Source organism: Pelmatolapia mariae, linkage group LG6 (assembly GCF_036321145.2).
Source record: "Pelmatolapia mariae isolate MD_Pm_ZW linkage group LG6, Pm_UMD_F_2, whole genome shotgun sequence".
Lineage (NCBI taxonomy): Eukaryota > Metazoa > Chordata > Actinopteri > Cichliformes > Cichlidae > Pelmatolapia > Pelmatolapia mariae.
The window spans coordinates 29565405-29587196 of record NC_086232.1 but is presented as its reverse complement, the minus strand read 5'-3'; the positions used below and the strand labels follow the sequence as shown (position 1 = coordinate 29587196).

The 21792-nt window shown below is 42.7% G+C and overlaps 1 protein-coding gene across 2 annotated transcripts; it reads right to left on the bottom strand.

Moving 5' to 3' along the window:
• Positions 1-1523: 1523 nt before the first annotated feature.
• On the bottom strand, positions 1524-20819 carry ubn2a (ubinuclein 2a). Of its 2 annotated transcripts, XM_063476530.1 has the most exons (17): positions 19411-20819; positions 18477-18593; positions 16841-16942; positions 15875-15985; positions 13714-13817; positions 11564-12116; positions 9973-10043; positions 9548-9677; positions 8454-8560; positions 7811-7921; positions 7079-7222; positions 6723-6773; positions 6561-6603; positions 4539-6023; positions 4253-4460; positions 2926-2994; positions 1524-1674 (listed from the first exon to the last, which is right to left on the bottom strand). In XM_063476530.1, the coding sequence occupies exons 1-17, from the start codon at positions 19711-19713 to the stop codon at positions 1628-1630; spliced, it is 3756 nt and encodes a 1251-aa protein (XP_063332600.1). In that variant the 5' UTR covers positions 19714-20819; the 3' UTR covers positions 1524-1627. The 2 variants fall into 2 exon arrangements, with proteins under 2 accessions (XP_063332600.1, XP_063332601.1); XM_063476531.1 differs by lacking the exon at positions 2926-2994.
• Positions 20820-21792: the final 973 nt, after the last annotated feature.

Genomic DNA, 21792 nt, shown 5'->3' with positions numbered 1-21792 from the left:
AGGCATATTGTTCAAATTGCCCTTCTTTTTCTTATATTAAGATATCTTAGGCATTAAATGTATAGTTAAGCTTCTTTGCATTGACAGAGAGGTGAGTTTAAGTGGTCCGGCTCATTTAAGATCAAAGCAGGCTGTGTGTAAAATGAGTTTGACACCCTTGCTTTAGACTTTGTAGAAGTGTCACAGTCACTGGGGCTCTGCTTGCCCCAGAACTGGGTACTCGTTTTGTGTACCATCTTCCACGTTTTCCCCACATTCTTCTGATTGTGTGAATGCATGCTGTCTTTGCGTTTGTGTATAATCGCCCCGCACCTAAAACTCGCTTCGCTTTCTGTCTGAACGCACACATTGGGGAAAAAAAATAAGGAGTCTCAAGTGACATAAAGAGCATCTACAAACATTCAAACTCCAGAAATGCACTGACAAAGTTGAGTAGAGGTTGAAAGCCAAGCGACGACTTGCACTTTTGCATTGAGCGTTTACAGTCCTGCATAGATCTTTTTCATATTTTTTTTTCAATACAAACTAAGGCGTCTTGTTATATTAAGTTGGTTTGAGTCAATAAGCAGATAAAGGAAATCAAAAATCTTAACATTAAAAAAAAAAAAAAAAAAAAAGTTCAAGTAGACTACAATCTTGTTTCTCCCCCTCTCTCACAGGCAATTCCTCTGTCCGCAAGAGGAGGCCAAAACTTTTTCAATTTAAGTCTTTTTTTTTTTTTTTTCCAAGAAAAGGTCCAGTGTGATCGTTAACAGCACCAAAAACACACCGAGCAAGAGAGGGGCGTCACACTTAACGCTTGCTCGTTATTGTGAGAGGGGAATACACGTCTTTACCCAGTCATACAGAATAATCTGGAAAGAAATTAACAGTATATTGTGTTTCTTATGTACATACACACATTTAAAATTAACCACATCACACAGTCTCTCTTCCTCTCTCTCACTCAGACACACACACACACACACACACCTTTGTCCCTGTGTAAATTACAAATAATTTATCAATATTAATTTAAGCTACTACTTAACAGTCATTTGTGGGAGCAGAGGTGACCGACGATAAACTTCTACAGACGATTCCCACGAAAGACAGAAAAACAAAAGTTCATTAGTCAGTCTGTTTCTTCTTCTTTTTTTTCCTTTTCTGTACTGCAACAACGAGTCCTGTTATTCCACATGAGCTTAAATACAAATTATATTATGTAGTGTACTACTACTCTCATCTGTACCATCACCTCGCTCACACTCATTCCACAGTGATCAAGGTCAGTCATATGTAAACATGTTGACAAAGAGGAGAAAAAAAAAAAAGGCAGAACAAAAACAAGTGTCCTCGTCATTCACGCCGTCTTGTTCTCATACCCGGTTTGTTAGAAAATACAGTTAAATTAAATCATTGCCACTCGTAGCGAAGATAAACTTTTTTAGGTCCTTTTTTTGTTTGTTTTTTGTTTTGTTTTTTTGTTTGTTTTTTTAAAGGAGGCGAGGGAGCAACACCCCCCCCCCCCCCCCCCCCCCCCCTTCATACCGCATCACGTGTCAGTCAATCAAGCCGAAGAGTCTGTTGGTGGTTGTGGCCAGGAGGCGAGGCTGTGATGTCTGTCTGTCTCCTGTGCTGTTATTGTTCAGTGGGATTTCCTCTTCATGTCTCCACCCTGGCTTTGGTTCGCATCTGCGTGGAGAGGACACAAATTTTAAAGCAGCTGGACGATGAAACAGATCCAGCAGCCTGTGGCACCAGTTCACTGAAGGGCACCTAATGCGCTGTTTCTCATATTCTGTCATACGTGCACTGTTAAACCGAGAGCAGTGCGTCTACAAGCAATCCCAAAAGGTTCTAAACACTTAATTGCAGATAGTTTTTCTTGGAGTCACCCCCTGCTGGTTATTTAAAAGAATGTTGGTTTCAGGCACTTTGTTTCACTTTAGGATCCAGAAAGATGTGAACAGACAATCGCTAGAAAGCCTGAGTTGAGCTGGTGCAACAGGCTGCAACAGAACGACGAAAAACATTGGCTTATGAAACATGAAGGGCCGAGTGTGTGGGTGGTTCTTTGACTGAAAATGTAAATTATCAAGCATCTTTAATTCTGGCAAACTGAGGTACACAGACGTCTGGCAAATTCGGAAATTTTGGGTCAATATGACGTTTAAAATGAAAATCTGGCTGAAAGGTGACATCTTGACGTTATTTATATAATTTTGTGTTGTCTTTTGAGTTTACCATAAAACTGATGGCAAATACAACTGAAGTTGCCCCCTCAAAGTCCACAGGAAGTGGCGACAGAGACGAGCTACACAGGCCTGGTCTCTGTGATTAATTAACAGGAGTTACAGGAAATCCAAAGTGTGGATTTACTTGGAAATGATAGAGGACGACCCAGGAACAACCAACCTTAGTAGGAAAAGACCTTTCATTCATCCACCTTAAACTCAGCTTATCATTTAAAGCGTGCAAGTAGCTGAATGCTTGGTTTTTCCTGCTTTTACAGAACACATGCTAAATTATTTGAAATTTTTTTTTTGAAAAATAAAAAATGACTGCTGCTGACCTGGGTAAACGTTGACCTATCAGTGTTCGACCCTTTTATCACTGCATCCATATGTGAAAGCACCAGATAAAACGAATTAAACTTTTGATTAAAGAGGATCAAACACTTCTAATATGAAAAAGGTTTAATTGTTCATAAGTCAACCAGTAGGTTCCAGTTTTTTTAAACAGACTTTGCTCAAAAAACGACATATCTTCGTGTTTCTACTATGCTACGATCAAACCAGAGGCATGCTGAACACCAGATACACTACAGCAAACAAAGTTGGAGAACTAACAAGTAACAGAGCAGCTGAGCCGACTGCGACAAGTCGGCCTGACACAGACAGATGGAGAGGAAGGATGAAGAGGAGGTGGAGGGATGCAGATTACCTGAGAAAGCAAGCTGCAAGTGAGGAGGTAGGGCAGCCTGTGACCCTGACTGGAGACTCTTATACAGATCTGAGGAGAGATGGAGGGTAGGGTGGACAAATGAGAGGAAAGACAGCAACAACCAGGGAGAACTGGGAAAAGATGACACCGTTAAAATGTGAGACCAGCAATAAAAGATAGTCGAGGATCAAAGCTGTCAGCGAGGCGAACGAGTACAAAGGACTGAAACGACAGAGACGGGTGCAAAAAAAAAAAAAAAAAGAATGGTGAGAACAAAGGAGGGAGACTGGTTTGTTAAAAGAGAGGGTCATGGTAGGGGAGGCACCGCTGGTTTACAGAACAAGCGCTCAGAAATACACAGTGAACCAGTAATATTTAAGGAGTTCCATTTAGTCTCTTACAAAGCAAGGTTATTGTAGTCAACTAAAACTACATGTGAAAAACATTTTAATTAACCAAAATAAAAATAAGTATTTCAGAATAAAAATAGAATATCCTTAGTTTTAGTTCTTGTTAGTTTGGTAAAAATGTTATTATAGCTCACCTAATGAGGTGTTCATGGACGCGTTTATTGAGATTCTGGATGTCTACAAGACTGAGTCAACTCCATTCAAAGAGTTATGCGTCTTTATTGTTACAACTGTACTGATTTTTCTAAATCTTGCCTCTGACATCTGCTCTCCATACAGTAATAATTAAACAGACTACAATTAGCACTGAACATTTAAGTCCTAGGTGACTTGCTTCTTGAGTTATTGCACTGAAATTCAAACTCATCTGATATTTTTAGCAGATGCACCTTTGGTAAGTTTTTCAAAATCCTACATCGCTTCATTCTCAAGTTATTGCATTCACAAACTTGGGAGTCCACCCTCCCAACCGCACACCTGGTGGTGTCACAACAATATCAGATTAGCCTTTTACGACTGAGGGGTAAAAACTAAACTGAAACAAGAAAATCTATAATCAAATCAACAAAAACTACAACAATTCTGCTACAGTAAGTAGTAAGTATTAAAATACTTTTAAAGATGTTACTAGTTAAATTCCTATATCTGTGAAAAGGTTACCAGAGTAACTTATTTTAAGCTTAACAGAAACCGCCAGTATAAATCCTGTACCATCTTATTTTTTGTGTTTTACCGCAACCTCCACTTAGTATAACGTAGTTGCAAGTTGTAATAAAAGGCAAAATAACTTCCTAAAGTCTAACGTGTTATTGATATAGGATATCAAAGGCCTTTTATTTTAAAAAGCTGCTCTCACACAGTAAAGTCTGTCTGCTGGTGATAAAAGACGCAGGCCCTTTAATTAAGAGCCCACTCACCCATTAGGTCGCTCTGTGCTAACGGGTATCCTGAGTTGGAGCTGGGTGCTGTGCCCATTCCAGCCGCCCCGGATGCTCCAGGAGGGCTGAAATTGAGCAACGACGGAAACTGGAAGGGTAGCGAGACAGGCACCAGACCTCCCAACATCCCAAAACCCAGGGGCAAAGCAGAAGGGTTGCCCAGGAGGGGAGTGCCTGCAGTCGATACCTGCAAAAGAAACACAAAATATATACAAATATATTCAAAACTAACTCTCACAGTGACTTCCTGTTGGTGGAAACTAACCTGTGAGAGGTGTGACGTTGTGGAGGATGTGGCCAAAGTTCCTGAAGCCACCCAACCATTTCCAGCCTTTGAGCCCTGGCTGGCCCCACCCACCACCCTCTGCCTCTGCCCGTGACTGGCTGAGGCTGAAGGTGATTGGGGGTTTTTGTCCGGATGACTGCAGACTGTCGAGACCACTCCCTTGTTGTTAGAGTTGTTGTTGATGCTACTGTTGCTAGTGGTGGACTGAGGTTTCTGGGCTCCAGCGAAGCTGCAGCCGCCCTGTGTTTGTTTCACCTGCCCGCCACCTGATACACTGAAGGGGGGCCGGAAAGTTTTGGGGGTTTTGGGAGAGAACTGGTGTTGCTGCTGTTGGGTGGGGATTATCTGATGGGAAAGCGGATTTGACGGTGAGGATGATGGCGAGGGGGAGGATGAGGGTGGCGGGGTGGGGGCGGGAGGCCGAGGGGTTAGCTTGATGATGGGAGAGGAGTTGCTGCTGTGCGAGGACTTGGTGAGGGTGGCCTGCATGGGTGTGATGAAGTTGGGCTGGTGGTGGTGGTGTGTGTGGGATTTACCTTGAGCGGAGTGTGCAGTATGGGAGGTTGGCGAGGGTGAGGAGGTGGCCGGTGACGGGGGGCAAAAGGACTGCAAGCCATGGTGGGAGGTAGAGTTGGAGCGGGACTGAGGGGAAGGAGAGGAGGAAGGTGTGACGTTGCTGTTGACGGCGCTGCCATTGCTGCTGGATTTGGCGCTGCTCTTTGCCAGTGCGTGACTTGCTCCCATCGTTCCCAGTATCCCCACCGGGCTAGCAAAGCCTTTCTGATGGGGGGGCAGCAGAGGGGAAGCTGTCGGAGGAGGCCGATGCTTTGGAGGAGAGGGGGAGGGGTGCGGATGCATCTTCCCCATCACTGTGCTTGGCCGGTGATTGGGTGACGCCATGGTAACATGTCTCTGAGTCTGGGTTTGGCCCATGGCACCAGATCCTTTGATCGGGCCGTAGTGACCGTCTGCAGTCCTGGAGCCTAACGCTAGGCCTGCTGCCTGCACGTGAGCAAGGGAGGAGACAGCCAGGGACGAGGAAGAGGAGGTAGAAGAGGAGGTTGGTAGCGTTGTTGGCAAGTTCACAACAGATGCAGCTGTCAGCGGAGCACTCTCCACTTTAGACAGGGAATGGTGCTGCGTTGTCTGTGCTAACGAGGCAGAAAGCTGAGAGCCTGAGGGGTAGTGAGGGGCGACGGGTGGAGGAGAAGAGGTTGGTATTTGCAGCGGTGGGGGAGACAAAGGGCTGTCTGTGGGACCCTTGGATGCATTGCTGAGGAGGGCCAGAGCGTGGGAGATGGAGTCCAGAGAGGGAACGGTCAGATCTTCATCCAGAGAGTCTGACAAACAGATGGGCTCCGAGGAGGAGAGGGGCTGGCGGTTGGAGGTCAGAACAGATGTGGAGGTGGGCTGAGATGGGGTGGAGGTCATGCCAAGCGATGGTTTGTGGAGCCAAAGGCCCTCCTAAAGAACAGGAGAACACAGTCAGTATCACCCAAGCTCCACAAAGAAACCAGAACTTATTTCTAACCGCTTCTCTTCATAAAGTACAGCTCCAACATTTTACGCACAAAACACTTTTTAAACCATGAACGAAACTCAAAGGTTCCTTCAGAAACTTCACAACACAACTCCTCCTTAACATTTGAGCTTTTACTGTGAAAAACGTCAGGAAGCATTTTTTTTTTTTAAAGCAGTTTAACAGTGGGTTTATAATTCTGTGTCATACCTGTCAGACCCTTCTGAAACCTTGCCCCGTGGCCTGACTGCACCCCCTATAAATGTTACTACACCTGGCTGTATAAATCCTACAAATCACTTATTTTTTGAGAGAGACACAAATATGACACAGCTACAGTTGTATTAATTCACGAATGAACTTCAGCCAGTGGGCTCAAATGAAACGATTCATAAAACTGCTGTAAAATAAAAATAAAAAAAAATACACACACTTCTTTTCTTTTTGATATTTTGCAGTAAATAGTCTTAGCTGTCACTCACCTTGGGTTTAGCCTTGGGTCCAGGCACCATTCTCCTCTTCACTCTGTGTGGAAAAATACCAGCAATTATTCACCCTCTTCAGCTGACATTTTACATTGACGCTCAGTCCCAGTAAAATTCCTACATGCTCAGAGTTACGGGAGAAACAAAGGACACACTTACAGGTTTCCAGTGAGGTGATTGTGAACAACAAGGCTCTCCTTGAACAAGATCCTGAGAAACAGGCAATAAACAACAAGGTCAGCCAAAAATCAGGGTCACTGACATTAAGAACGACATCACAGAGAAAAACAAAAAACACATTAAAGTTGGATACAGTCAGTTCCAAAGGTTCCTAATGTGGATGGATTACTATTGTTGAGGGTTTACACAAGTCAAATAGACTTAACTACTCTCATGGCAGCAGCAAATTTATAGTACTTTGACAACATTTAAAACACAGTTTGCATACGTTGCACTTTTCTGTGGATAAGTGCCTCCTGCTTGTAACGAGCTGAACACACAAAAGCAGCACAGACCTGGTCTGCATCCAGCCCTTGGGCCACAGTGGTTTGACCTCATTCTCTAAGAAAGCCTTGAGGTAGTCCTCCACAGACAGAGAGCACTGGTTCTCCATCTCATAGCAGCTCAGCTTCACTCGCACTAAGCTGCACAGCAGGTTCCTGCACAAACACACACACACACACACACACACACACACACACACACACACACACCCCACTCAATATTAAGGTGAAAAACAGGCTGCAGTCTCCGAGCACAAAATGACAGCACACACTGATATGCTTCAAAGAGGCAGAGGTACTCATTTATTTTGAATTAAATGAATAAATAAATAAAAGTCTTTGTACTACGATGGAGAAAATTAATGAGCACTTATAAGCTGTTTTATTCAGACACCATTTCTGACCTGTGGGTTTCCTCGTTATTCCTCACCATGCAGGAATAAAATTTTAACTTTGGTTTTAGTGAAATATAAGTGGGGGAAAAACAAACAAACTGGAGAATGGTGAAAAGTAAAAGCTCTTTCTCCAGGATGTGAAGTGTTAATCCTGCAAGCTCTGAACAGACATAAATTGTTTACAGCCTGTATGAGCTCGGTTTACTAGATTAAACACCAGCGGTGGAGAACAAAGGGGAAGATGAAAACAAAAAGAGACGAAGAGAAAACAAATCACTCCACACAGCAGCACAAAGACGCTGAACAGCATCCGGCCGGCTCTTCCAGCAGGACAAACTCGGATCATTACCTGAGCTTGTCGTCCCAGACAAACTTCTTCCGAGGTCCCACGATTCTCTTCCCAGGTTTCTCCTCATCGTCCTCCTCTGAGCCGTTCTTATCGCCCTCCTCTGACTGCTGTCTGCAATAAAACACAGAGATATAAAAGTGAACATAAACGGCTTGAATAAACCATTTTTTCCTCAAGAAATTAAAGTCAGCAAGATGCTTTTATGCATTTTCCATCCAAGTTTTTATATGTCTTATGCTTTGAATGTTGTACGGTAGCAGTATTCGGGTATGTATCCACAGGCAGCAATTTTAAGACTTCTTTTACATTAGTGTAAATAAATGGATGTTTCTCCCCTGCTATTATTAATAGTTTTGATATTGTAAGTCTCCCTCCATCTCAACTTAACTGACGAACACAGCAAGGGAAAAAGAGCTGCTTTGCACTGACTGGACTTTGTGCACCGTTAACTCTGATCTTCATACGATTTGCATAGAAGACAAATGCTGCCAGTGTGAAAACGGCATCGGGAACTCCTCCGATGACATGGGTGGATGGGAAAATGATTATCAGGAGAGTTCACATATCACTTCTTTTAAAACAGCTGTCCTCAAACTGCTTTCAGAGGACTGCTCACCTTCTGGAACAAACAGGACTGACTTACTTTGCAACCTTGGCCATGCACTCCATGTTATATTTCGCTATCTGCTCAGGCATCACACTGCACACCGCCAGCTTCAGCTTCAAAAGTGGCGTCCGCAGTCGATCGTCCTGAAAGAAAAAGCAGAAATAGATGTAATGACAAAGGGAATGAGAGGTAGAGAAAAGAAAGAAATTAGGAGGAGGGAAGAAATTAAGGTTGGAGTGAGGGGAGTGGGGAAAGATAAAGGCAGCAGAAGTGAATGAAGACTCAGAAATGAAAAAGTTAGGAGACACAAAAAAAAAAAAAAAGACAGGAAAGGAGGATAATAAAAAAATACGATGGAGAGTTAAAGAGCAAGACAGAGGTTCGGGGTATGTAGATTTATTTTGTCAACAATCCAACATTAATGGTGCATGACAAAGAAGACCTTTGGAAGCCTGTTTTCAGCTGCAAACCTCTCTGCGCTAGTCTGCCCACGCTGAGATCCCTGCATGTTATTAACGGAAGCACCGAATACAGCTAGGGATTAACCGCTGCGTGAAAAAGGCAAACGTGACAGGGACGAACAAGGGGGTGAGTTCTGGCGATGGGTAGGAGCTCAAAAGAAACAAATGGAGTTAAATTTCAGCATCTCCCTGATGTGTTGGCTGTGAAAGAAAAAGCTAAAAGCTCAGAAAGGGAGCATGAAAAAAAAAGCATGTTAAAAAATAAATAAAAAAGGTCAAAACCGTGTCATCTTTGACCAATCCGGTCCTTTTTTTCTTTGCTTTATGGCTCTACACTAAATATCTAACAGTAATTTTTGATCATTGCACTCTTTATGGGTCGTCTGTTTTAGGGGCAATTTTTGACTTTCAGGTAAAGAAAAGACAAAAACTGGACACCCACCCAAAATCACACACTGACCTGCAGGATGTGTTAAAGAAGGCCAGATTTGAGCCACGCTGAGTGGTGAGATTTTCAAAGCCCCTCCTGAATCTTTTAGTGGCCACAGAGCAATAATAAAGGCTGCAGAAGGACACTCCCCCTTCCCCCTGCACTCAATCACTTTTTAGATCAGTGTAATATGTGAGGATTCACAGCTTCCTCTCCTCCACAGTAAAGCTTTAACTCACCTGGATGTTGAGGCTGAGCTTCTTCAGGCGTTTGAGGAGCGCCTCTTTGTTGCACGGCACAAACGCCTCCATGTGGGAGTAGATTTCTGAGCGCACCTCGGGAGGCTGCTCTTGGACCTGCAGCTCAATACTGAGAGGAGGGAGAGAAAGTCCAGATTGTCAGAAAAGCAGTAAAAAGAAACAAAAGAGACGAGACAAGAGAAAAGACGGAAGTGCCAAAGGAATGAAAGCAGGGTGATTGAAATGAGAAGCATGTCATTACTGAAGAAAATGAGAGACGGAGAGAAAACAAAACACTTAAAGACGGCAGCAGCAGAGGTGACGAGGGAAATCTGCTTCCAAAAAAAAAAAAAAAAAGAAAGAGGGAAATGGAGAAGAGTGTGCTGGGATTTGGCTGACGGTGATTTAAAAGCTGTCCTACTCACTCCAGGAGAATGTTATTCATGTCCAGGGTGAAAAATTTCTTCCTGCCCTCCTGATCAAACTGCCGCGAAGCCTGTGGGAGAAAGGTTGAGTCAGCATAGAGCACTGTACCATACGCTGTAAATACATATACAACGCTGCAGTGTGCAAACACTCTTCTACCTCCACAGAGCTATACATGACTCTAAATATAACAATAAACCTGTAAGCAATTACGGTTAAAGTGGAATTTGAGCTCAGCTGAAAAGTGTCGGTGTAACTTTAGCACAGACCAAACAACTAAAAGAACAACATGAAGAAGAGTTACACTTCCAAACAAACAACATGATTTGGTGTAATTTTTGGCCTGTACTCCTTGTGTTTAGAAAGCGTACAATTTACTCGATCAATTAAAAAAAAAAACAAAAAAAAAAAAACTCACTCTTGCTGTGATGTTATCGCAGAAAACCCCTCCACTGCCCTGCTTCTTACTTTCCATTATTAGTTATGACACCAGATTCAGCTGCAGTCTACACTAATAATGCTCATAGTCTGTTACTTCTCTGCAAGCCCGTGTGGCCACCAGCAAAGGAAAAATAAAATATGTGGGTTCTTACAGCGCCGAACACCAAACCTGTCCGTGACCTGAAGTCAATAGGAACCTTACTGTACCAAAGTCACCATATTTTTTTTAATTGTTGACTCAATTCAGTTTTAATTATTAAGCACCAAATCACAACAGCAAGGTGCTGCATATTAATAATACAGAGAAAACAGGCAATCAGATGAGCCACAATGAAAGACAGTAGGAAGGAAAAACTCCCTTTTAACAGGAAGAAGCCTCCAGCAGCACTGGGCTCCGCGAGGGGCAACCATCGGCAAGAACTGACTTCACTACAGCAGCTTTACACTGGGTGGCTTGCTCCTTAAGCAAACTTTCTTCTGATTGGCTGCCCCTCACAAACAGGTCTAAATAGCAGGCAAGTGAAGCTTGTGTGCCATATCAGGGATATCTGCTCTTTCTGACATCATAAAGAGCCAAGAGCAGAAAAAAATGTTGAAAACAGTGTTTGGAGCAGTGTTACAGGGATTACTTGGACATACTGATCTCATTATTTGAATCTTTGGCTATGTTTATAAGTGTTTATAAGAAAATAGTCCCAAATCAGGATTTTCCCCTCATGTTATCTTTGAATCAACAACAAAAACATATATATTTTACCACTATTTTTATTTCTCCGCTCTGGCTCAGTCTGCTCTTCTCCACCTCTGTATCCATCAATCCTCGCCATTGTTTTCCTACCTCTCCTTACATGTTTACCAACATCTATAAAAAGATGGGAGGCTCTCAGATATAAGAGCACTGAGAACATAAGTATATGTTGAAGAGGTAGTGGTGAGAGGCCTGCTGCTGTTTTAGTTACATAAAACCCCCTCAGGGCTCAGCGTTGAGCCACATTTCTCCAACGCTTTAGAGACTTTTCTCTCCGGACTAAACAGAAACAATAAACATCCTCTGCCACTTCCTCAGCTGAATGGCATTTGTGTTTAACTTCAGTGAAGAGGTTTCACAGGTAATTGCAGTCGCCCACTAACAGCCTACAGCTGACTCACCACCCGCAGGTCCTCGATGCGTTTAATAAGAGGAGCAGGCAGTCCATTGGGAAGCGGAGGCGGCGAAAACAGTCTGCTGGAGGACCCCGGGCCACGCCCTTGGCCACCTCCTCCTACCGCTTTATGAGTTGGCACACCGACTCCCAGTATGCCATTCTCTCTGGCAGTTGCCATGGCGTGCTGCTGGTCGGTGTCCAACAAGCTGAAGTCCAGGTCGCCCAGGAGGTCCTGTAGCTCCTTCTCGTTGGCTGAGCCCAGCAGTGACATCACAGCGGGGTCCGAGGTGAGGTCTGCCAGTGAGAGGTCGTTGGCGGCTGTGTTGTCCTGCATGTGGGTGGAGTTAGAAGATAACAGGTGGTTCGTTGTATTGCCAGAGTGGGGCTTGTTAGCCACACTTCCTGCCAGGCCAGAGTGAGCCATGTTGGGGTTTCTTTTCCTCATCTCTTCCTTCTCGCGGGTGAAGCGGCGGAGCATGGTCGCTAAGTACAGAGAGTCCTTTATCAGCTTCTTTCTCTTCTTCTTCTCCGGTCGGTGGAGGCTGAGAGGTGTGACTCTGTGAGGGAAACGAAAACATGATGACTGCAGTGCTTCTTAAAATTTTCTTTCATTGAGAGCCCAAACAGGTCACACCTACAATTTTCAGTCAATCATTAAAAATAAAGATGGACCCAAGCTGAATTTATTGAAGTGAAGGTCAGCGACTTCATCTTTTTTCTTCTTGATGAATCATTGACCAGTTTCACTCCATTTCCCCCTGATTGTCTATGCTCCCTCTGCCGTGACTCTGTGCCCCACATCACCATTTGAGAGCCACTGGATTACATCCACATTTGTATCCAAGACATATAAAGAAGAACTCAAAGAACTCTATCAAAATCAGAAAACTCGATAAAATATCCATGCTGGTGTCATTTGCAGTGACAAAGGCAGCTTGCTCAGGTTTCTCAAACCTTGAATACAGCCTCATCTGGCTGACTTACATTCACAGACATATCAGCGACAAAGTTAATCAATAACACTTTAATTCAAAAGTTCCAACATTCACAGAAAACACCTACAAGTTCAAAGAGACAGTCAAAAAAAAACTTTTCAAAGCCCAATTCCTTATTCTCAAATCTTTCTCACCTTTACGCTGCTTTAACAAAAGGTCATGAAAGTCGCACAAAAGTCATTTTAAATTAAACTTACTTGCTATATTACAGCCATTTTCTTGTCACTAGTTTTCATTAATGTAGCTTTGCAGGAAGATGATGCCCGTGCTCTTAATCCCACCTTCTAAGCTCTGATTAGCCAACTGCTTCTCCAGCTGCTGCAAACAACCATAAAGGGGTTGCAGTAAACCCATCTGAATGCTTAAGCAAATCTGAAATGTGGGCGGCTGTTTTGAGGTCTGAAACCAGGCGAGTCCACTCCATTTTGAAAAATTTTAACAAACTCACCGGCCCACGTAGGACAAGGAACCAATAACGATCTTTTCACAGACAAACTGAGGCATCGACACGTGCTGACAAAGACAGATATGAGGCAAAAGTGTGGGGATTCAGTGGGATTAACCTGCAGTCTGCTCTCAAAGGTCTGACACACATACACTCCCATATATAACATCATCCATTTAGCAATGGCACAATGGCAATAGCTGCGGCTATTTTTAGACATAGTATTCAGGATGGAGGGGTGTTGGAGTATTCGACATATACGAGCGTAGATAATGGAGCATTTCCTAGAAGATGGCTTGCTTTTCGCAGCAGCTGCGAGCAAGTCTCAGTAAGCACCCCTGCCTCGTGATAGACGTACGAGAGGGTCCACGGAAAAGCAGAGGGGTGTAATGTCACACAGGGTGGCGGGTTGTTAGAGGGGTAAAGAGCACACAGATGCCTCATCGCATATTTGTGGTGGCCCACAAATCACTGGGTGTCTAAAAAGGTCAGGAGAAACAGCCTGTCCATATATGCAGGAAGAGACACGTCTTCAGAATAAATCACCTGATTAGGAATATTTTCTGAGAGCTGCATACAAAGCGATGTCCTCCAATCCAGGAGTTTTGGCTTGCTCAGCTACTCATAAGCCTCTCATTGAGCTTAATAATAAAAACCACACAAGCCCCGACACAAACGGACAGGGGAGTAATATTACACAGCCACGGTTCTCACCCCTGTTTGGGTACTTTATTCTTCTTCGTGCTCTTCTCCTCCAGAGTGTTTCCTTCTTTCTTCTTCCTCCTTTTAATCACCTGCTCGCTGTTGTCATTCAGCTTCTGAAAAAGCCACAACAACATACGCTCATTAATTCAGATAAACAGCAGACAATGACTGATAATGAATTCGGTGTGAGCAGCGCTCCGTGCGGATCAGCATGCTCTTATTGATGTGTTGAGTGATGCTGTCAACACCGTATCTTGCTAACCCTGATGAAAATCGGGCTCTTGCTGGATGTTAGGACTGCAGCGTCACATGGTCTGATAAGTAGAGTTCAGTTAACGGGATTTAACTCAAAGTTTGAGCACCTTGCAGTCGCCCTGGGTCATTAAACTTGGTACAGGCAGATTTGTTTTGTATTTCAGAAATAAAAAAAATAAAAAAAACCATTAAAAGCTACATGCTAACATCATCACACCAACATGCTGACGCAAACCAGGTATGTTTGTTTACCCTTTAAATTTCATGGCAAGAACAACCTGGGAACCAGACAAAGCTGACGTTTCATTTCCTCTGCCCTGCCGCCTGCCCGCCGTGTTTGTTATGGTGACTGACATCTTGGTATGCTGTAGTACATTTGCATTTTTCCGTCACTCTTGAGTTACGTCATGCATTTTGTTGCCGTCCTGATAACATGAGACTCGTGTCTTTGTCCGTATTAATCGGCTACGGTACAGATTTTAAATCAGCCAATCAGAATGTGACTTAAGCGCAGACTTTCAGCTTTAATTGAAGCTGAAACATGTTTAGGTGTTTAGGAATTAGCAATTTTTTTTTTGTTTATACACAATCCCCCATATTATCATTATTATTATATTATATTATATTATATTATATTATAAGACAATGAGTGACAGGCAGCTTTATGGCCAGGTGAGTTCCTTTGTTATTTTATGACAAATGAACCATGCGTCATATCTGGAGTTGATTCAAAGTGCTGAATTTGCATTTTATAACTTTTCACTTCAAGAGATGTGAGTATAAGTAAGAGAAGCCATCATTAGGCGGAAAAAACAAAATAAACCTGTCAGACTGGTTTAAAAAATAAAATAAAATAAAAATTTAAGAGAAGCCAACCTACAATACAGTACAAAGGATGAGTGCACTAACCAGCCCAGCAACACCAGAAGTCCTGAAAGGCCACAGAATTATTTCCATAATCAAGAAAAACAACTTCGCAACTTCTAACCAAAGTCAAGAAAAACTTTCAAGCTGGTGCTTGAATCACTGCTAAGATCTACAATCAAGAGACACCTTCATGAACAGAAGATACAGGAAGAACAGTTTTGACTTCGAAAGGAAAGTCTCTGCACTGTCTGCACACGTCTGAAAAAAAGAATTATGAAATACAAAACTGAATGCAGAACGACCCATAAACAGCAGTAAGTGAAGGGGACTGCAGGAAAGGCATAGCAGAGCATCTCAAGAGACGAAACGGCATTTGGTGATCTCCATGGATGTTAGTTTGTTCAGAAACACTAAAAAAAAAAAAAAATGTCTGTTGATCCTTGACAGTAAATGCTAAATTTGTGTTAATCCTCTTGAATCAAACTTCAGTTACATCCTGATTGTTTGGTTTAAAATCCATTGTGGTGGTGCACAGAGGCAAAACTACAAAGACTGTCCAGCAGGTTGTGGACCTAACTCTATGTTACAACTGAGTTTCTTTCTTTGATGCTTCATGTTTTGATTTTATTTCAATTGATTATCTGAACATTTTTCTTGTTTTGCTATCAACCTGTCAGTCAGCAGTAAAGCACTCTGAACTGCACAAAACATGCTACAGACATAAAGTTTGCCTAGCGGGGTGATCCAGCAGACTTTGAGGCGTAAAGTTAGTCTTTCTCTTTTAGGTTTTGGTATTTATTTAACAGTTTATTGTAGCATCTGGATTTTAATGGTGAGGATGTATTTATTGTGCTGGCTTTCTTATCTTTAAATTAAGAACCACTGAAGGTCTTAGTTTATCACCCTTTGGAGTTGAATTCCATTTAACTGACTCAAATTATCAAAATAAACAAACACGCATTTTTAAATAAATGTCTGTTAGTTAAGTTTCTGCAGACCTGAAGACTCTGAAACACCGAAATATTGAAATATGCTCAGGTAGTCTCACCTTGTCCTCCTCTCCCTCGGATTCAGAGGCCGCTCTGAACTGCAGCGTGCCAGTGTTGATGTAAAATCCCCCCAGCTTTGTGGTGAGCGAGGCGGGCACCAGCTCGTCATACTGAGGAAAACATTAACAAAGGAAGACAAGCTGCAGTGTGAATTTACACGACTCTGGTAAAGAATAACTCCACTTGCACCGCAGCTGTCTGCAGCTTTAAAAACATTTTGAGTAACTGGTAATGTGTCACCAAGCAGCTGCTGGTCAGTGAAACTGAGGGTGTTAACTGTGAGCCAGAAATAAATGAATCAGTAAAAGAATCCAAATCCCCTCCGGGCCACAGATGAAAACAATTTTCCCATCATGGCACATATCAAAACAAAAAGGGGGGAAAAAAATAAAGGGTCAAACAGTGTGCAGCCAATTTGTGAGCAGAGAGGATAGCTATTTAAAAACACCAAGACAAATATCATATAATGGCAGGGAATCCATAAAAGAGCATAATTCTAGCTATTACAGCCAGACAGAGAGTGACATCCTCAGAATACTGAGTAATAAACACTGAGACAACGACGACGACAACAACAACGTATTCCTGTTTGGACACAAGGAGCACGGACGTCTTCATGAGTCATGAGGACTGTTTTAGACTGCAGTCTCAGGTTGGTTTAATAAAGGACAACTGTCTATCTTTAGAAGTGCCACTGAACGTACAGTTTGGAAACATCAAGGCAGGAAATAAATATTTAAACACAGAGGGATAATGTCTACCTCCACACATCGAGACCAAACAACAGCAGTTCAGGAGCGTAACGAGGACATCAAATAAATCAGCAGATAATAAGGGAGCAAGGAGATCAGCATGCCACATTATTATAGAGACAAACTCAGACACTCCACTACATGAAAGTCTTAGAAAACAGACACACGAGAGGAAAAAAACACCTCGTTATTCATGAAGAAAGGAATACTCACAGCCTCAGAGTTGTCTATAAAGGGGTCTGTCTCATCGTAGCCAAACCCAATATCGATCAGATCTTGCATTCGATCCTTCCTCTTCTTCTTCCCCACGTTCCCCTAAAACGTTTTTCATATAATTTAATTTTCATTTACAAGCAGAACAAAACAGTTTTCTTTTCTGTAATCCTCACATAACCCGAAACCCTAAAACATTAGCACAGTGAGAACTGAGGAAATATTTGTAATACTTTTGTTTTGGGGGCGTTTGGCGCTCTGATGAGTGCAAACAAACACACTTTGACCCCCACAGAAACAAATCCAGTCTGATGGATAAATCACTTCACCTAATTATTTTAAAAATTTAAAAAAAAAAAAAAATCAACGGGTAATTTGTCTTTTAACTTAAAGATATATGGCACAAACAGTAATAAGCATGAATTATTTCTGTACAGTTTATTGCTTAAATATGAAATATCTGCCACAAAGACCCTGTAGTGCTGAAACCTTAGAAAGAAGCAATAATTCACTCGAGGTTTGACAGTTTTTTCATTACAAATCAAGAGTCTGGAAATACCAAGCATCCCATAAAACTTTTGGAAATAAGTGTAGCCTAACTTAAACTTAAAAACCATAAGTTATTAAAACTAACACTAATATGTTTAACTAATAAAAATTAGTGACCATCAGCTTATTGGCACGCACATATCTGTGCGTGAGCCGTTGAGCTACAGAGCAAGAAAAACATTATTAAAGTGGACTTATGCATGAAAACTTATTTACACTACTGAAAGAACACTTTGCTATCCATAAGTCATAAATGTAATGTTATTACCCCAAAACTTCAACTCTGCAATTCAAAATGTCATTAATTTCTTCTAAGTTTAGAAAACCCAACTGGACATTTTAGGTAACAACCTGAAATTTTGATTTATATATGTTAAACGTTTTTTTCAGTGGCTCGAACAAGCTTTGAGTTCCAGAAAACTAAATTTCAGATCCATATTTTTAGTGCTGGAGTGTAGAGTAGCTTAGCATGATTCGCAGTTCAAAATAATCTTTGCTTATCCTTCCCACTTCCTTTAACCCAGTGGTTCTCAAACATATTCTGACATTCAGCAGCCAGACAGTTTGTGCTCCACACCACAATTTTTATTAATCAGTAATATTAAATAAAAATCCAAGAATTTTTGTTAAATTAAAGGTCAGTGGAGTAGGATCAGCAAGCTCTTTGGTTTTTCTTAATAAATGAATAAATAAATAATAATCACAATCATTCACTTCATATTTGTCACTTGGTTACCAGCTATACAGCCCATTGTTCAAGAACTGCTGCTTTAACTCAGCTTTCTTCTGATTGGCTGTCATTGACAAACAAAAGGTTTGAACCTCAGGTGGGTGGAGCTTCTGTCCCCACAGAGTTGTGTGGCTAAGGTGACCACATTAGTTTACAGACACATGATTTTATGAAACCTGTCCACATTTAATATCAGTGTTCCTGACTGTAAGAGCAGACACAGTATAATGGGGCCCTTTAAGATTATTTAGAAACCACCACTAATTTAAAGATTTACTTTTCAGCTGTGAAATGTGATCCTCATTGAAAAATCCTACTACAAACATGGAATTAAAAAAAATAAATCAAACAACTCACATATTTATTTTCAAACTTCTTAGCCAGGGCTTCAACCTGGAGCCGCTCTCTCTCCTCATCATTGAAGGGGTCATCGGGATTGCGGGCTGAAGTCAAACTTGGAGCATTATTCTTTGCCTGGAACAAAAATTGAACAACAAAACAGTGAACAGGAACGATCGGACCCCCGGGGCAAAGTCAAACAGTTGCAGTGACTCTCTGTCCAATCAGAAATTTATCAACATATTATCACAGCAGCCTTAAATAAGTGAACAGCTGCAAGTGAGTGCTGGTACAAATGCTCAAAATATTCCCAACACGGTGCTGGCAGGACTACTGTTTGGCCCCGAGTAAGAAATATTTAATTAACTTTTGGTTTATAAGCAGAAACCAGATGATCCAGATGTGCACAGATTGACAATGTGGCGAGCTTGTCTTTGATCTCACTGCTGACATTTGCCTCACTCCCATGTTACATCCTGGTACTTCCATCAGCAATGCTCTCTCATCTATCTATCAGCCGCTGCCAGAGGGCCAAACTGCATGTGGCATTTCCAAGTGCTGTAATGGCTGTGTGACTGGGCTGTTGCTGGGCAAGCCTGAGTGGAAAGGACACAGGTAGCAAAGCAGCACAAGACCAGCTTCATCCCTCTCTACATGTGGAAGAGAGGCGGGGGAGGAGGTCTCCCAGCCCTCTGATTTAAAAAGCTAGAATCTGTGAGAGCTCAGCAGAAGTTGGACGTGTTGGATTAAAAAGGAAGAAGAAGAAATGCTGCTGTCTTTTGTGCTGGTCAGTTTCAACCACGCTATGCCACCGAAACACAAGGTGCACCCCCCTCTCCAGCTAACTTAGCAAACACAAGTCCACACAAACACTTGAAAGAGCGATAAATTAACTCCGGCTCCACTCTCTCTCCCCCGGCCTCGTAATGCTGCTTAAACTCGGGGATCCTACCTGGAGGTTCTGGATGAGTTCCCCGTAATTAAACTCGGCGGAGGAGCGGTCGTCAGGCTCGGACAGGGGCAGGTTTAGCCTCACGGTCGCCCTCTTTTCGGCTGCAGCCTTGTCCCTGTCGCCGGTTTTAACGAGGCGACCGTTGCTGGCGGCACCTCCTGCCCCGGTCGCTGCCTCGACCTCCCCGGTTCTGTCGAAGTTGAAGTCGGCCTCATCCTCCAGCCGCCGTTTCCTGGACTCCGCGGCGGCTCCAGCTGCGAAGGCCGAGAGGGTGACAAACTGCACTTTTCTCGGTTCGGCCATTTGGATGAGCTGCCTGCCTGAACCTCGCTCCGGACAGACAGCGACAGCGAGGAGAAGAGCTACTTCGCGAAACTACTCCAAATTGGTGGATTGAAGGCGGTTTCGCGGAGCTCCGACGGCTGTTCGGTGCCTACGCGGACGTTAGAGCCTCCTCCGCGGCATACGGATTAAACTCCAGGGGATGCGACGCTCGGGGAAAAGTTGTTTTTTCGGCAGCTACTCGCATCCTCGATTTGCTATGGGACTGAGACATTCACAGGAGCCATCTTGGGTTTCGGGAGTAAATAAAAATCAGAAGAGAGAGGGGTCGCTGCGCCTGCGCGTACGCACTAAACGGAAGCACAGTGCCACAGGGGGGGTCATCATGTCCAATCAGCGCGTGGCCCGATCCTAAACCCGCCTCTGTCACAACAGGCTATAATCACAACACCATCAGTACTATAATGACCTTTATAAAGTGTGTGAGTGAAGGACAGACTGTGGGGGGACTCTGACCGCGTGCTGTGTGCCGTGTTTGAATCCACAGCTCTCACCTGGACCTTTTCATTTAGTCTATTCAGGGGAAAAAACGCTGAATCGTGCATTCTTGCACGCGCTCACCAAATCGTAAAAGGGAAGAAGGCGAGCCAGATGATTGGCTGCTTCAGATAACCATCCTAAACCAGCTGATTTATCCACCTGTTGATGCACACTGTAAGCAGAATCCCAATAAAACGCGTGTTCACATATACCCTAAGAAAAGCATGACTATAATATTTATAGTTTTTCTATTTCTCTGTCTGTGAAGCACACTGAATTGTCTTTTGTCCTATACAAATATATTCGACTTGAATTGTCTTTCACATAAACACAATCAGCCTCTGCAGGTTAAAGGTGTGGCATGGCTTATGCAAATGGAAAACTTTATTTTATTTGAATGCAATCTTTCAAAGTCGCACTAAGTAAATGCAGTAAAGTTTTTGTTCTTATACAGCAGTGTTTGTACTCTTCTGTAATCTCTGATAGCTGTTAAAGCTGTTAATTCAGGTGCTTTTCTGTCTGCTAGTCATCTCTGGCTTTCCACAGGGATGCCCCCGTAGATGTGCACATTAGTTTTTGATCAACACCTCTCACATCTATCTTAATTGCCCCTTGGGGATAAATAAAGTTTTTTGACTTGACTTGACTTGACATGTGGTCACATTTGTAAACTACAGCCAATCAAAATCTATGACAAAGTCTACCTACGACAGGGGGTTAGGGATAAAAAATCCACACGGTTACTTCATAGAAACCACGTCTCAATTAGCCTGCTGCAAACCCCCCGGGTAAAAGTTTGCTCCCAGGTCCCTGTCAGCCCCTCCCCACTTTTCTCACTCTGTATTGGAGGGGGTTGGGTGGTGGTCCTGATAGATTGCTTTGCAAAATTTGCAACTGAAACGGCACCTCGCTGGTTTTCACAGAGACCAGTTCAATGGTCACTGGTTTCATTTTGTGCTCTGTTTAGTGGGAGTAGCCCTGATTTTGTCATTCTGGTCGAGATGGATTTGAAAATCACCACAGGCACAGAATAAAAGATGAGTATGTTTAACCAACTGAAAGTACCTTAGCAACCCAACAACAGCGAGGACTTGAACCTAAAAAGTTAAAAACTTTTTGATGCGTCATATCAAGAACTTTCTTTCTTTTTTTTGTGCATTTCCTGATTTCAAAGGCTTTAGTGAGCAATCAGCAAAAGCCCCAAATCCCATATTGTGAAAGTAAAGTGGTAGAGATTAGGGATAGGATCTGTGTTATTATCACTGAAGAAGACTCTGCAGAGGCAGGTTAAGGTTTAACTACTGACATTTCCACATGCTTACTGCATGTCAAAGATTTGATGTCACTCAGAAAACTGATTTTCCTTTTAAATAAAACCAGAAAAACAAAACCGTGCAGCAAATGACTGATGAACAGAATAATTAATGATTTTAATAAAAATGTCTATTCTGGTCCAATACTGTAATCTATTACACGTTTATCATGTTAAGAGAAGATGTTAATGAGAAAACCGGCCAAAAAATGGGCACCACTCCTTTTCCTATTTTAACAGGAAAAGTG